General features: G+C 48.7%; 1 protein-coding gene across 2 annotated transcripts in view; it reads right to left on the bottom strand.

Annotated features, from left to right (window-relative positions):
• WDR62 (WD repeat domain 62) overlaps positions 1-17,186 on the bottom strand; it is a 48,627-nt gene that overhangs the window by 21,885 nt on the left and 9,556 nt on the right. Inside the window, exons 2-11 of one of the 2 annotated variants that reach the window (XM_061385933.1) lie at positions 16,975-17,066; positions 15,278-15,340; positions 12,924-12,981; positions 12,521-12,691; positions 11,220-11,357; positions 10,632-10,814; positions 7,343-7,503; positions 5,650-5,839; positions 3,022-3,159; positions 1,384-1,562 (exon numbers count right to left, since the gene is read on the bottom strand). In XM_061385933.1, the coding sequence (XP_061241917.1) occupies positions 1,384-1,562; positions 3,022-3,159; positions 5,650-5,839; positions 7,343-7,503; positions 10,632-10,814; positions 11,220-11,357; positions 12,521-12,691; positions 12,924-12,981; positions 15,278-15,340; positions 16,975-17,066 (1,373 nt within the window). The remainder of the gene's footprint in view (positions 1-1,383; positions 1,563-3,021; positions 3,160-5,649; positions 5,840-7,342; positions 7,504-10,631; positions 10,815-11,219; positions 11,358-12,520; positions 12,692-12,923; positions 12,982-15,277; positions 15,341-16,974; positions 17,067-17,186) is intronic. The other variant, XM_061385935.1, reaches the window with a different exon arrangement.

Raw genomic sequence — 17,186 nt, 5'->3', positions numbered from 1 at the left:
CATTTAAAATATATATATTTATTAATTTCGGTGTGCCTGGTCTTACTTGTGGCACACAAACTGTTAGCTGTAGATGTAGGATCCAGTTCTCTGACTAGGGACTAAACCCAAGTCCCCTGCATTGGAAGAGCAGAGTCTTAGCCACTGGCCCACCAGAGAAGGTCCCCAGGTGGGACCATTTGATTCTAATTTTTTTGGCCACACCCCAGGGCTTGCAGGATCGTAGTTCCCTGACCAGGGATTGAACCCAGGCCCTTGGCAGTGAAAGCCTGGTCCTAACCACTGGACTGCCAGGGAACTCCCTCTCATTCTTAAAGGGTCTCAAATCCAGACTTTCCGCATATTCTTGCCAAATGAAATCAGACAACAGGTCATCCATGACTGAAGTAAGAAATGGTCATCCCAGCTCCTCCATCCTCCACCTGTGTGATCGCAGCCTGGCCACTCGGACCCTCTTTCCTCAGCAAATCCATCTGAAAGTGGTGCGAATAACAGCACTGACACCAGAGGGTCGCTGAGAGGATTAAATCACTCGATACCATGGTGCTCAGGCCAGCGGCCGGCCTGGGAGAAGGCCGTGATGCCTGTTAGCTCTCCTTACTGTTCACCATTCACACCAGGATGCTGTCACCCGGAGCAGTCCCCCGACCTGCGTGGTTTGCCTCATCAGTGACTGACACCAGAACAGCTGCTAACATTTAAAAACCATAGAATTTCACAGAAAAAAATCCGCACAGAAAGTTTTTTCTGTTGCTCTTGGATGACGGGAATCTGTGCCGACGTGGGCTGTCTGCCGGTGCTGTGTGGCGGCTGCCCCGTCATGGCCACATGGTCTCCAGCGCCCCTGGTCCCTCCCATCCCACCAGAGACCCAGCACCCAGGCTGTCACTGCTGCACCCTCTCACGTTACACCTGATTCCTATGACAGGGCTCATGTTCTGTCAGCACCTACTGGGCCTGTCACATCCTGAAAAACCTCTGCAGGGTGGTGAACAGCCTGAGCCTGCAGATGTCCCATCCTCCGGCCCCTCTCCTAGCACCCCAGCTCCAGCTGGCATCTTCTCTGAGGGTTCAGCAGTGGAACCATGGGGCCAAGAAGGTGTCCCCCTGCCCTGGCGTCATCCAAGTGTGCCTGTCCACTCGGCAGGCAAAGTTCACATGGCCCAGTCCCTAGGTAACTACTCTGATATACTGGGAGCCAGCCTTCTGGAAGCCCCTTCTCAACTTATGTTCCCAGGGCAGGCTGGCTACCAGACTGCTACCCACACTCCCTCATTCCCAACGGGCAGCTGGAGGTGCCAAGGCCAGGGCTCCTCCCCACTGCCCTGAGCACCCGAGCCCAAGCTGGGAGGTGTGCCCTAGACACCGCCAGGGCCCACTTGCCTCAGATTTCCACTTCGGTCGCCTGAAGCCAAATGTTGGCCATCAGGACTGACCTGCATGACTCGAACACCAGCTTTCACGTCCACGGGCATCGCATTCTCACTCCCCCGGTCTGGGAAGTGTGACATGTCCTGCAGGTGCTGGATGTCGTTCTCCACATACACGACCTTCAGCAGGGTCTGTAGAGAGGAAAAGGCTGAGGTCAGTGCTATGGTAGCTCTGAAGCACCGCTGCCATTGTGTCTCCTTACAGCCAGTCTCCCAATCTTGATTAGCAAGAGAACTCCGTTTCTGACTTGGAAGCTTCATCACTCAGAATAATTACTATGCCTCGCAGACTCCTTTGCATCTAGATGAAGTTGTGTGAATAAATTCTGGTCAACGAGATGTAAAGCAAGTGAAAACTCTTCTTTCTTCCCACTGTCCCGCTGCCTGGAACTTGGATGTGATGACTGGTGCTCCAGTAGCCATCTTGGGTCATGAGGACAAGGGCCACTCCTTCAAAATGGATGGTTCTTAGGTCTCTAAGTGCTTCCTAAAGCTCCAAAACAGCCTGGACTTGTAACCGCTAGGCTATTTTTATAAGCCAGAAAATCAAACATTTACCTCTTGTTTGGGCTTTTTCTATTGTGTATAACCAAATACAACACATATATCACAGGTACAGAAGAGAAGATGGTAGGGGGAGAAGAGGTGCTAGTGAGGGTAGTAGGAAAGGAGCACTTGCTTTACATATCCTGCATTAAGGGATATGTTCCAGTAACACTGACCTCTTTTGGGTTTTCCAACTCACCAAGCTCTTTCCTATCTCAAGGCCTTTGTCCCTTGGTGTAGAACACTCTCCCTTCCCCTCTTTACGCTGCCCAGTCCTCCCATCTAAGTTATTTCTTCCTCTAGAGGCTGCCCCTAGTTCCACAGATAGAATCAGATGACTATTCATGTATCCTACTCATACCTCACAACTTTCTTTCTCAGTACTTATTATGCTTGGGAGTATATCATAGTGTGTGTAGTTACTGGCTCATTGTCTGCTTCCTCCACTAGACTGGAGGTGCTATGAGAGAAGAATGTGTCTTAGTCATTGATGTGTCCCCAGCACGCAACACAGCACCTAGCACTGACCTTGGTAGTAACTGCAGAATCAATGAATGTATGATTTAGGCCTTAGCTCCCCAGAGAAGCTCTCTCACTGACCTAGCAACACCCAACATTTCTCCAGCAAACTGTTTTCTCCCCAGCCTCTCATCATGTCAGCACCCCATCCCAGTCATTGCTAGACAGGGTACACCTCTGCCTGGTTTGGCTCATCACGTGCTCCCCAGGAGGGTTCTAGCCCAAGACTTGGGGAACAATTTCTTCTTTGTTGAGTATATTGGATTGCCTGGAGTAGCTGTGTTCACATACACTTAAGAGAGTAGGAGCTGACTCAAAGGAAAGCAAAGAGGAAAGACCATGCCACTTAGAGAGGGAGAGAAAGAAAACTGAGAGAGGAGCCAGAAAGTGACCTGCCTTGGTTCCTGATTCCTGCCCCTAGTGAAGTCGAACACCCAGGTTCCATAAAACTCTTTCCTGCCCTCATATTTAGCTTCAAGTAGGCCTTTGTTCCTCCTAACAGACAGATCACGATGAAGCCACTCACATTACTGAAGATGTTCTTCTGCCAGTGAGAGTCAGGGTTGCTATCCATGTTCCAGAAGCGGATGGTATTGTCTGAGGAACAAGTCAGAAAAGATCCTGATGGCAGACAAGCTCTCTGATCTTCAAACTCAGGATACACCTATAGTCCCCAGAGAACAAGGCAAAGGGCGATTCAGTACAACCACTTTGATGACAACACTGTGACCTACTATTGGATTTTTGTGAAAAATAGTAAGTTCCAGGGCTACCCTGGTGGTCCAGTGGTTAAGAATCTGCCAGGGAATGCAGGGGATACAGGTTTGACCCCTGGTCTGGGAAGGTTCCACATGCCTTGGGGCAACTAAGCCATGTGCCACAGCTACTGAGCCTGTGCTCTAGAGCCTGGGAGCCACGACTACTGAGCCTGAGGGCTCAGAGCTCATGTTCTGCAACAAGCGAAGCCCTCGTGCCACAAACAGAGAAAGCCCGCAGGGAGCAACGAAGATCCAGTGCAACCAAAAATAAACAAACAAATAAATAACAAAATGAAATCAGTGTTGATGAAAATACAATGATGAAGATATTGAATAATTTGTGACAATAACAACACAGAGGAGGAGGGACAGAACTACATAAAGAGCAGAGTGTTTGTATACTATTGAACCTAATTGCTATTATTTCAAACTAGTTTGTTAAAAATGTAAGATGTTACTTATAATCTTCTAGTAAGAAGGTAACTTTAAAATATACAAAAGAAAAAATGAGAAGCAAATCAAAATGGAATAATACAAAAAAATCAATTAAACACAAAAGAAGGTAGTGATAAAAGAATTAAGAAACATCAAAGATATAGCAAGAGTAAATCCTGGATAGCATCACCACCAACTCAATGAACATGAATTTGAACAAATTTCGGGAGATAGTGGAGGACAGAGGAGCTTGGTGTGCTACAGTTCATGGGGTCGCAAAGAGTTGGACATTACTTAGTGACTGAACAACAACCTAAGTTCTCTTATGTGGCATAGTAAGAGTAAGACCTACTTAAAAAAAAAAAAAAAAGACCTACTTTATGAAGAATTACTTTAAATGTAAATGAGTTAAACTGTCTAATCAAAAGGAAATAAATAGCAGAAAGATTAAAAGATCCAACTATATGTTGTCCACAAGCAATTCAGTTGGGACTTCCTTGGAGGTCCAATGGATAAGACTGTGCTTCCACTGCAGGGGGCCGTGGGTTTGATCCTTGGTTGGGAAACTAAGATCCTGCATGCCATGTGGTGTGGCCAAAATAAGAAAGAGTGAGACTGACTTTATATTCAAAGATACATACAAGTTGAAAGTGAAGGTAGAGAAAAAGATGCTCCATACAAATAGTAACTAAAAGGGAGCTTTGCATGTCTATAGAAATGTTAGATAAAATATACTTTGAATAAAAAGTTATTAAAAGATCAAAACAGACTTTAGCTTTATCTGTAATATTTCATGTTTTTTCCCAAGAAAAATGTTTTTATACATAAATTTTGAAAATTATTTTTTAAAAATATTCTTGTTAAGTGAGAAAAGTACAAGCAACAGAAATGTCAGATCCATGAAGGCAGATACATTCAAGCAAAGAGCTGGATAATGCCTATTCAAAAGAATGAAGTTATTTCTCACAGTCTTGAATTGAGCCACTGAAAACATCATTTATCTAGCACAAACATTTTCAGAAAAAAAAAAATTGGATACAATTCTTTCTCCAAGAGTTGCTTTATTGGCAAGAAGTACTTTGAATATCTTCAGAGAATGAAAAAGTCCCACAGATTCATTCTCAGAAAATAAAGACTTCTTTAATACTTAAAAAACAAACAAAAAAAAGCAAGCTTCCCTGGTGGCTCAATGGTAAAGAATCTGCCTGCCCATGCAGGAGACTCAGGTTCAATCCCTGGTCTGGGAAGATCCCACATACCATGGAGCAACTGGGCGCGTCCAACTACTGAGCCTGTGCTCCAGAGCCCGCAAACTGCAACTACGGAAGCTCTAGAGCCCATGCTCAACAAGACAAGCCCGCGGACCGCACCTAGAGAGTAGCCCCTGTTCTCTGTGACTAGGGAAAAGTCCACGAAGCAACAAAGACCCAGCACAGCCAAAAATAAAATAATGAAATCCAAAAAAAAAGCAATAAAGTACACAAATGCCCTTGACAGAAAGCTCCCTGAGGTACACATACTCCTGCCGTGGGGTCTTTGCACCTGCCATACCCCCAGTGGTGGCTGGCCTCACCCCTCTCTTCCTGCAGGTCCCTCACTAGAAGAATGTCACACCCTCAGAGAGGCTTTCCCTGACCACTCTCCTTTCTAAAATAGCACTTTTGATCCCATTCCCTGCTAGGTGGCTTTGTTTTGCTTCAGAGAGGTATGTACTCGGCATGTTCTAGACTGATTTGTTCATAGGTGTACTCTACCACCCAGATGTGAGCTCCAGATGCAGACTCATGTCAGCTTCCTGCTCAGACATGTCCCCAGCACCCAGAACAGCACCTGGCACACAGTAGGGGTCCAGGAGTATCTTTGGCAGGTATGGCTGAACGGGCTTCCCAAACTCTGCAGAAGCTTTCTCAGCTCCCAGGCTGGGGCTGAGCAGGGGTAGGGGGAGGGAAAGAGGGGCTCACCTCCACGTTCCAGACGTAGGAGCTGTGGAAGAGCTCCGACCACACCTTGCCTACTTGGTTGATGTCTCTGACATCCCAGATGTAGATGCTGTGGTCCTTGTACACGCAGGACAGCCACTGGTGCATGGGGTCAAAGGTCAGCGCCACTGTATCCGGGTAGGTGGCCTCTGCCTTCCTGTGGAAGAGGAAGCTGACAGGGCCATGTGAGTCATCAGTCACTACCAATGTCACTGTGAGTAGTGACAGCTGCCTCTGGTGACACCCGAGCAGCCTCCTGCCTGGCAGTGCCATCTCTGATGATCTCTGTAGTAACCCAGCTCTCCCACTCCGACTTTACTGTTCGCTCCATCTTCTTCCTTTGCTTTGCTTCTAATACACAGGCTGTAAACTGGAAGCTTCTGCCTGGCCCCTGAGAGTGTTTGAGTTTTCAACTTCTGTCAACACTTCTGGCCCCTTATTTTACTCGGCACAAAATCCATCCTCTCTGAGCACAGGATCATGGCTTCTCTCTTGGCCTCAACACATAATCAAAATTCCCTGTACCAGTCCTGGCCTGGGACCTTCCTACCACAGCTACAGTTTACTGAGCACTCACAGGGTGCTGAGCTGAGAGCTCTAGCTGTGCTGAATTCCCACAACTTCCAGGAAAGGTAGGTCCTATATTAAATGTACAGTGACCTGCCTGAGGCCACAGAGCTCACAGCGGAAAGTAGCAGAGCTGACCACTGCAACACACTATGGTCCATCTTCTCCTTCCTTTGTGACATCTGGGCACCCTCTCCGAACGCTTACCCAGGAGGTAGTCCCAGGCACCCAGCACCCCCACAGACTGACAACAAAGCAGGAAGATATAACACAGCTCAGCCCCTCCACTCTCTCTCAACGTGGCAGCCAGAGGATCTACTACTCGAGGCCTCACCAAGTAACACCAATGCCTGAAGTCCCAGTGGCTGCCCACTGACTTCAGGACAGGCTCCAAGCCCCTCTCAGCAGCTTCCACCAGTGCTCTCATTTGTTATCCTTCCCCCACCCGGCACACCAGGCTCCAGCGACATGGCCTCCTGCTGTCCCCATGACACACTGAGCCCAGTGTGCTGTCCCCTTAAGGCCTTTGCATTCGCTCTCAGGACCCAGTTCTCCACACAGCTGGCTTCATCTCACCGAGAAGCCTCCCCCAGCCACCCAGTCAACACAGCCCTATCCCAAGATCCTCTCCTGGAGTCCCTGCTTTATTTCAGCAAAGCGTTTACGACTATCTGAAATGACGTTTTTCATTTTTCAAATGTTTATGTTCATCCATCACCCAGCGCCTCGGGCTTCCCAGGTGGCGCTAGGGGTGAAGAACTCGCTTGCCAACACAGGAGACATAAGAGACTCAGGTTCAGTCCCTGGGTGGGGAAGATCTCTTGGAAGAGGGCACGGCAACCCACTCCAGTATTCTTACTTGGAGAATTCCATGGACAGAGGAGCCTGGCGGGCCACAGTCCATAGGGTTACAAAGAGCTGGACACAACTGAGCGACTGAGCATGTATGCATTAAACTACAGACATCACGAGATTTTGCTGCCTCCTTAGGGTCTGTATCCTGCTTCCAGCCCAGGGCTGCCAGTAAGCAGATGGATCGGGAAGCATGGGTAGATACTGGCAGACAGACTCTAGGTGGGCCCTTCTCCCTCCCCGTGCTGGGCAGTACCTGGGCTCCAGGCCCTGGGCCACATCCACCCCCAGGTAGTGCGGCTTGGGCAGGTTGGTGAGGTACTGCAGGCTGTGGGCTTGGAAGATGCGGACGATCCCATCAGTGCAGCCACAGAAGATGAGCTCCTGGCTGACACAGAGGCAGGAAGACAGGGAGACCTGTGGGGGCAAAGGGGACCTGAGTGGACTTGGTGCTTCATGTGGCCCAGATCAGGTCAGCCGTGGGCCTCCAGAAAGCTCTATAGTTTTTGCATTTAAGAAGCCCATATTTTGAACTTACTTACACAACACAACGGAGAAGGCAATGGCACCTACTCCAGTACTCTTGCCTGGAAAATCCCATGGATGGAGGAGCCTGGTGGGTTGCAGTCCATGGGGTCGCTAGAGTCAGACACAACTGAGTGACTTCCCTTCCACTTTTCACTTTCATGCATTGGAGAAGGAAATGGCAACCCACTCCAGTGTTCTTGCCTGGAGAATCCCAGGGATGGGGGAGCCGGGTGGGCTGCCGTCTATGGGGTCGCACAGAGTCGGACACGACTAAAACAACTTAGCAGCAGCAGCAGCAGCACACAACACAAAGAGACTCATAGATTTAGAAAATGAACTTATGGTTGCCAGGAGGCAGGTTAGGGGGAAGAGATAGAGAATTGGGGATGGACAGGTCCACACTGCTCTATTTAGAACGCATAACCATCGTGGACCTACTGTACAGTACAGGGAACTCTGCTCGATGTTATGTGGCAGCCCGAATGGGAGGGGAGTTTGGGGGAGAATGGATACATGAATATGTGTGGCTGAATTCCTTTGCTGTTCACCTGAAACTATCATGACATTGTTAATCAGCTATACCCCATAAGAAAGCTATGGTACATATACACAATGGAGTATTACTCAGCCATTAAAAAGAATACATTTGAATCAGTTCTAATGAGGTGGATGAAACTGGAGCCTATTATACAGAGTGAAGTAAGCCAGAAAGAAAAACATAAATACAGTATACTAACGCATATATATGGAATTTAGAAAGATGGTAACAATAACCCTGTATACGAGACAGCAAAAGAGACACTGATGTATAGAACAGTCTTTTGGACTCTGTGGGAGAGGGAGAGGGTGAGATGATTTGGGAGAATGGCATTGAAATATGTATAATATCATATATGAAACGAGTCACCAGTCCAGGTTTGATGCACGATACTGGATGCTTGGGGCTGGTGCACTGGGATGACCCAGAGGGATGGTATGGGGAGGGAGGAGGGAGGAGGGTTCAGGATGGGGAACACATGTATGCCTGTGGCGGATTCATTTCGATATATGGCAGAACCAATACAATATTGTAAAGTTTAAAAATAAAACAAAATTTAAAAAAAAAACAGAACTATTTTTTGCAGATTTTAAGATCTTTGAAATCAAGATATAATGTACAGTCACTGTGGAAGAAAAGGCGGCAGCAGGCACACAAAGGCATAAATTGAGGCAGAGTTGTCATTGCTATAGAGGAACTCAGCTGTGTACGTAAAATATCTCCTTAGCTGATTGCGACCTCCGAGGTCACCTGCACTAAAAGTGTTGAATTTTAAGCTTAAATTTGATTCCATATTACTTAAAAACAACTTCAGAGAGTATATACTTCAAAGCAGCACAGAAAAAAGTTACTATCTTTTAGGAAGGACTATCCATTCAACCAGGGCATGCACATAACGGGGTAGGGCATGCCAAACTTCTAGATACAGCTTAGAGTAGCAATGCCAAATCTAGAGAGACTTGGTTTCTGAGTCATCTTAAGACCACTACTCAGGGACTAAGCATCTATCTATCAAAACTTCTGACTTGCTTAAAAGCTTCAGTAGTTCTAGCAGGAGGATTCAAATGAGAAAAATAAATAATGTTCACTGCAGCACTGTTTACAGTAACCAGGACACGGAAGTAACCTAGATGTCCATCGACAGATGGATGGATAAAGATGTGGTACATATATACAATGGACTATTACTCAGCCATAAAAAAGAACACATTTGAGTCAGTTCTAGTGAGGTGGATGACGCTAGAGCCTGTTATACAGAGTGAAGTAAGCCAGAAAGAGAAAAATAAATACCGTATATTAACGCATACATATGGAATCGAGAAAAATGGTATTGATGAAACTATTGGCAGGGCAGGATTGGAGATTACAGAGAATGGACTTGTGGGCACAAAAGTGGGGGAGGGAGGGACGGATGGAGAAAGTAGCATCAACATATATGCACTATCTGGTGTAAAGTGGATAGCTGGAAAGGCTGCTGTATACCACAGGGAGCCCAGTCTGGTGCTCTGTGATGACCTAGAGGGGTGGGAGAGGATAGGGGAGGGGGGCTCAAGAGGGAGCGGATGTATGTATAATTATGGGTGATTCATGATGTTGTATGGCAGAAACAACACAACACTGTAAAAATTAAAAATCAAAACAAAACAAAAAAATGATGTTTAACCAACTAGGAAAGACAGAAAAGGCTCAGAATTGTCTACTTGCCTCTTGCCAGGCAGTTAACCCCGAAGCTGAGGTCCAGAGGAGAATCGCAACAGCAGGAATAGGACAAGCAGGAAAACTTGGATGTTTCTGCTAACAGCCAAACAGGCACCCAGTCCCAGGGTGGAAAGACAGCTTGGACTCAAACCCTCAGATCTGAAGGAAAGTGGTTCTGCAATTCACTGATACATCATTTTTTGGTTTAAAATTTTATGTATTTCTTTTTAACTTTTTATTTTGTTTAGGGCATAGCTGATTAACAATGTTGTGATAGTTTCAGGTGAACAGCAGAGGGACTCAGCCATACATACACACGCATCCTAAATTTTTATATATTTTATATAGCTTTTGATTGTAAAAATAATATAGAAATTATTAAGTCCATGATACCTTAAATTAAACAAGGGAAAAAAAGCGGTCCTCCCCCCAGCCAAGAATGCCCAGTAAAGAAGACAAATATGAACTGGATTACACAGTGATGGGGAAGCAATTGTAACCCTGACCCGTTACGGGGGCAGGCAATGTGCTAAGTGCCTTACATATACCACCCCACAGGACACCCCTATCAACTTGGTGAGGCAGACAGCAGTAGTCCCATTTTACAGATGAGAAAACCAAGGCTCAGAGAGCCTCTCCTGGAATCAAATAAGCAGAACCAGAAATTAGACCCTGAGCTGGCGTGACCAGCTATGACGCAGGGGCACCGCTGTGTGTCTCTGGAGACACACGTCATGGGAAGAGTGTTTCCTGCACTGACAGCGGAGGGGCGTTGGGGTACCTTCAGGTTGATCCACTTCTCCAGCACCCTCTTCTCGTTGAACTGGCAGAGGAGGCCCGAGTAGGACACACAGAAGGTACTGCCTGCCATCTGGCCCCGGCCACAAGCCACACCACAGAAGACGTTGTCATGCAGCTCACCCAGGATGCCTGAGCGCCCCACCAGGGGCACCGTGCCTGTCACCTGGAGGGAGAGTGGGGCACAGTGAGACCCCGAACAGACGGCCTAGTCCCCAGCCAGGTCACGACAGGCTCTCCTGACCAGTGGACAGGACACAGCTAAATGGGAGAACTCTCAGAAACACCTCCAAGTGGAGAAGGAAGAACAGAACACGCATGCTTCCAGGCAGAGTGGCTGGAGGCCACAGGCCCAGAATGAGGGGTGGCCCCAGGGCCCAGCAGGGGAGAAGAGATTTCCCAGCAGGTCTGGCAGTCAGTCAGCACCTGGAGAGCAGTCCCAGAGGCAGAAGGCCGCCCCACTGAGAGGCTAGACAGCCGCTGCCCCCGAATCATGGCAGAACCAGGACTCCCTACTACCCCTGATGGTTCTCCCCTAGGCCTAGCTGAGGGGGTGGGGATGAAAACTCACCTTTGCTTCGGTGGACACTTCCAAGAACCAGAACCTCACATGCCGGTTCCCGACAGTGACAAAATAGCTGCTGTCCTCTGAGAAGGAGAGGGCAATGACCCGGCACGATACCTTGTTGGAGGCCACCAGGATGTCTTTCTGGAAGAATCAGTGCAGAGAAGGTCACCCCAGCACCCACCTCATCAGAGTCTTTGAGCCTCTTCTCTCAGCCCTGTGTTTCTATGCCCTCGCCTGCTCCAAGGGTGTCTTCCTCAGGCCCTTCTTTTTGGGGAAAACTACATGTGACCCTCTTATCATTCCCAACACAGAGGAGACTGAAGCTTAAAAGGGCTTCCACATGAGAGGAAGTTCCAGAACTCTCCTCAGGAGTCCAAGCCCTGCAGCCCACACGTGGTGCTGAAGACGGCCACAGCTAGAAGTGAAGGACAATGCAACCCGTGTTGCTGGAGATTGGGTTTTCACTCTGGGCCCCACTGAGCCCTTCACAGGACAGCTCAGGAAACCCCTCAACAGTCCTATGAGGGAGGTGCTTCTCCCCTTACCCTGTCACGCTCAGGGAGGACTGTCACACGCTCAAGGTCACACAGCAGGTAATGAACAGAGCCAGGACTGACACCCGCTTCTGCCAACTGTAAGTCCTCCCCGAGCTGTTCCCAAGCCCAGCCTTCCAACGCATAGCCCAGAGTTCTCCCAACTCAACAAAGTAGATACTATTACACCCATTTTACAGATGAGGAAACAGAGTTACAGAGAGGTTAGGTCACTTGCTCAAGGTCACAGCTGGTCAGTATAAAAAGAATGATATGTTCCACTAGTTGAGAGCTTGTCACATGCCCTACAACAAGTGCCTGGAATAGGGATTGGCATGCAGTAGGTGCTCAAGAAATATTTGCTGGATAGGGCTTCCCTGGTGGCTCAGTGGCAAAGAATCCGCCTGCCAATGCAGGAGACACGGGTTCAATCCCTGGTCCGGGAAGATCCCACATGCCGCGGAGCAACTAAGCCCGTGCACCACAACTATTGAGCCTGTGCTCTAGAGTCATGAGCCACAACTACTGAAGCCCGCACACCCTAGAACCCCGTGCTCTGCAACAAGAGAAACCACCACAGTGAGAGGCGCAAGTGCTGCAACTAGGGAAAAGCCTGCACAACAAAGACCCAGCCAAAAGTAAAAATTATTAAACAAACAAAAAGTGTGTTGGATAAACGCTTTACCAAGTTCTCTCATTTAGATCTCCCCATGCCTGAGACTCAGGGTGTTCTGGCGGCCAGCTGTTTGCCACCCACCCACCAGCTCTTACCTTCCAGTCCCAGACGTTGAGCACCATGTCGTGCTGGTAGCCCATGGACACAATGTGCTTCATGTTGGGGGAGAAGGCCACGCAGGCCACGCCGTACTTGTGGCCCAGCATTTCTGCCACCTGACTCTTCTCTTCCACGTCCCAGATACGTACAGCAGGCCTGTGCCCATTCTGGGGAAGATGGTGCCATTTACTGCTGCTGGGTTCTGCACCGGGTGAGGCTGGAGGGGCTATCAGGGCTGAAGCTGGTAGTGCCCCAGGGTGTGCCCGAAAGCCATCCCCCACCACCCCTTGCCGCATCTGGTCCAGGAAGGAGCTATTCCAGGGATTCCTCAGGTCTGCTGGGGCTAGAGGAATGGCCCCAAGACCCCTCCCCACCCACTCCACCATGATCACCACTCACCTCCCCCGTCACTATGTACTTTCCATCAGGGGAGAAGGCCAGAGCGCTCAGAGACTTCCTGGGGACAAGGAAAGGTGTTGATCACTGGTTCCACTGAGGGTGGGCAGCCAGACCCTGGCCTGGCTGTGCTCACCGCACTTGGTGCACTCCTCGCTCCCAAGAGGCCAGGAGAGGTGAGCGACCATGGTTCCCCGGAGCCAGTGCTGTAAGCTGGCCCAGCACAGCACCCGGTGCATTCCCAGCACTTCCTGCAGCCAGGAAAAGCAGGGGCCGTGCACAGAGAAATGAGGTTTTGTAAAAGCAAAGGCCCTTTCCTCCCCCAAACCTCAAGCCCTGATGGAGTGGATACTGCACAGCTCGTGGGATCGTAGTTCCCCAACCAGGGATTGAACCTGGGTCCTCGGCAGTGAAAGTGTGGAGCCTTAACCACTTGACCAGCAAAAAATTGCCAGTGACAGAGAATGATAAAGCAAATGTTAGTAAAATGTTAGCATTTGGGAAATACGGGTGAAAGGTGTACAGGTGCTCTTTGAACTATTCTTGTAGTCTGAAATTATTTCAATGTAAAAAGTGCTTACACCTTACTCCATACTGATTCTGCCTTCTCTGAGGGTGAAGCCTGGCATCAGGTGACTCTGAAATGCAGCCAGGATGGAAACCTCCACTCTGGCCACACCACCTCCTTAGACAGACCCACCACTGACTGAGAGTGGACTCTTCTCAACTATGTGCTTCAGATCAAGGTGACCTACTCTACCACCTGTGGGCATCGGGAAGGCAACCGGGAGGATGAGAATTGGCCAGTGGAGATTCTGACAAATGCCACCAAGCTCCAGCCCATTCCTGCCATGGAGAATGTGGGCCCCAGAGATGTGAACCTCTCACTTTTCCAAAATGAGAGTGCATCTGGATTTTCGTGTAGAAAACTTTCAAGGTTGTCGAGTAAGTCCAATATTTAAGATATACATACAAGAAGTATTTCATTTGAGATCACAAAGTGAATAAACATGCTTGGATGGGGACCCACCTCTGCCCTCATCACCAGTGACAGAACCCACAGTCAGAGCCAAGGATCCAAGAAGCCCCTTCCAAGAGAGAATCTGTATCTGCCAAACCATATCTCAGGAACCCTGCCTTAGGGATTGTAAAGGAAGAAGAAAACCCACATCTTCTCTGTCCACCTGGAGAGCTGGGCCAAAGGAGCTAAACTTGAGCTATTTGTGCAGTATTTGTAGAATAAAAAGTTGCAATGAGGGGAAGGACTGGTGGTCCTGTGGTTAGGACTCTGAGCTCTCACTGCTCTCACTGGTTGGGGAACTAAGATCCCACAAGCCAAAAAAAAAAGTTGCAGTGGAGTGCCTTCCTAAGGTCACAACTCAGTGGGGACCAAAGCCCAAGGATGACATAGTGATCAATGGGCCACCAGGCAGACCCCAGGTACCAACTTGGGGCCAAGAGTCTTCCCCAGTAAACTGGCAGCTGGAGGGATCTTTCTAAAACCCAAATTACATTCATTCATACAGGAAACAAGAAGTGCTGCCAATGTCCTAGACACTGACCTAGGGTATAGGGACACAGAAATTAACTAAGAGAAAGTCCCTGCCCCCAGACAGCTCATCTTGTAGAGAGAGACAGTAAATATCACCATTGAGGAAATTAGAAAGTATATCAAAAAGGAGTACATTTTGTGGGAAAAAGGAAAGTGGGGAAGGGAAATAGAGCATTCTAGAGGGCTGGGGTGGCTAAGCATAGCCTCAGCCTGCAAACGCCCTCTAGTGGCTTCTCTTTGCAATCAGCATGATAGCCAACCACTCCCCAAGGTGATCTGACTTCTGGGGCTCTAGCCTCAACCATGGAACCCTGACTGCTCCTCAAACAACTTAAGATTCTTAACTACTCAACCTGAGATTCAAAAATGACTTTGCTCTTGCTGTCCCCTCTGCCTACAATGCTTTCCCCACACCTTCACATGAGTCACCCCCTCACTTTCTCCTGGTCTCAGCCCCAGGAGGGCGCTGATAAGACTCTGATAAGGATCCTCTGCCTGCCAACCTTCCTGAACACATCCTTATTTCCTTCATAGCCACAGTCAAGGTCTGATGGTTGGCTAGTAACTTGCCAACTAGTTTAGTCTGTCTCCCCCACAAGCTGTCAGCTCTATGGAGAGCAGCTTATCTCCTTTGTTCATGGCTGTGTTCCCAACACCTGGAACAGTGCCTAGCACAGAGCAGACTGAACCTGAACCAAGTGAGTGAATGAATGAGTCACCCACTAGCACCTCCAGGCAGTGTGGGGAAGGAGGGATGTGTCAGGACCTTGATCCCACCCTTACCCCGTCCCAGGCCCCAGCTTACCTGGCAGTATTAAGAATGTGCTGCTGCTTGTTCTCCTTGGGGTTCAAAATCACCACCACACAGCTGGGGAGAAAGAAGAAAATGTGCCCAAACTGAGGGGAGTATTGAGGTCCAGGGATGACTGCACTCCCAACATAAGAGCCCACATATAGACAAGGCTATGTGAGAGTTGGACTATAAAGAAAGCTGAGTGCTGAAGAATTGATGCTTTTGATCTGTTGTGTTGGAGAAGACTCTTGAGAGTCCCTTGGATTGCAAGGAGATCCAACCACTCCATTCTAAAGGAAATCAGTCCTGAATGTTCATTGGAAGGACTGATGTTGAAGCTGAAACTCCAATACTTTGGCCACCTGATGCGAAGAGCTGACTCATTTGAAAAGACCCTGATGCTGGTAAAGACTGAAGGCAAGAGGAGAAGGGGATGACAGAAGATGAGATGGTTGGACGGCATCACCAACTCAATGGACATGAGTTTGCCTAATCTCCGTGAGCTGGTGATGGACAGGGAGGCCTGGCGTGCTGCTGTTCAGGGGGTCGCAAAGAGTCAGACACGACTGAGCAACTGAATTGAACTGAACTGATAGACAAGGCTCTTTCTGTTCAGATGCTTCTCTTCAGTCTCCTCCTCCCCCATTATCTATGCTGAGAATTCTAGAGCACTTAACGTTATTACTGATATCAACCAATTCTTAAAAAGAAGCCAACACTCCCTCTGTAGTAACTATATTGTCAGGCTCTGGTCTAATAAAGACTTACTGTTGTTCAGTCACTAAGTTGCGTCCGACTCTTTGCAACCCCATGGACTGTAGTCCGCCAGGCTCCTTTGCCATGGGATTTTCCAGGCAAGAATACTGGAGTGGGTTACCATTTCCTTCTCCAAGGCATCTTTCCCACCCAGGTATTAAATCTGTGTCTTTTGCATTGGCAAGCAGGTTCTTTATCAGTGAACCACCAGGGAAGCCCACGAAAGACTTATTGTGTACAACATCTTTAAATCCTCACAACTGCCAAGTGAGGTCAGCAGTCTTAGCTGCTTTTCATAGATGATGAAACTGAAGCCCAGAGAGAGCAGTTCTTTGCCCAGAGTTCCCCAGCAGATCAGGGAACGAGTGGGGATGTGACTCCACACGTGTCAGATTCAAGAGCCCCCCTTGTCCTGTATTCTGGCTCCTTCCCAAAGACTCAGTAACAGATGCTGTTCATCAGGAATTACTATGGCCTTGCCCTGCCCTGCAGGGGGGAGGGGTCCCTTCGGTGCCTAGAACAGTGCAGGTTAGACCAGTATTTGTGGAATAAATGGTTGCAGATGACCTTCAGTCCTCTCTAACTACCAGGAGGAGGGTACCACTAGTTTTGTTTTACCAAAGCAGAGGCTAGGACAGGGGCCTGTGTGGCGGAGCTAGGACACTAATGCAGACTGCCTGACACCAACTGTGGCTTTGATCTTAGCCTGTCTTTCCCAGAATTGCTGCCACCTCCCACTTGCAGTCACAATAAGGCTTTCTTAGCACACATGTGTGCCAGTACCGTTCTAGACATAGAGGGGCCGGTAGAATCCTTCCCACAGCCTTCAGAGGCAGGCAGCATTATCTGCACTCTACAGAGGGAACAGCCAAGGCCCAGAGAGGTTCATCGAAGACTTCAGGCTCTGAATTCAGGATCAGTGATTAGAGGCCAAGGCCCACCGACTCACTCACCCTGCCAGGTAGGCCACATGGCCTGTGCTAGGGTCACAGGTTAGGCCACTGCTGTTCTGGGCCGTGATGCCAAGCACCTTCTCGAGTGATACCTGCAGGGAAAAGGCCCAATCAGAAGCGCCTGCCCCAGCAGGTTCCCCACCCCTCAGCCATCCATTCAGTCTGTTACTTCCAACATGTCCACCGAGCTTCTAGGGTCATCTACCAGCAGC

This window comes from Bos javanicus, chromosome 18, assembly GCF_032452875.1.
Source record: "Bos javanicus breed banteng chromosome 18, ARS-OSU_banteng_1.0, whole genome shotgun sequence".
NCBI lineage: Eukaryota > Metazoa > Chordata > Mammalia > Artiodactyla > Bovidae > Bos > Bos javanicus.
This window is presented reverse-complemented; position numbering and strand designations above follow the sequence as displayed.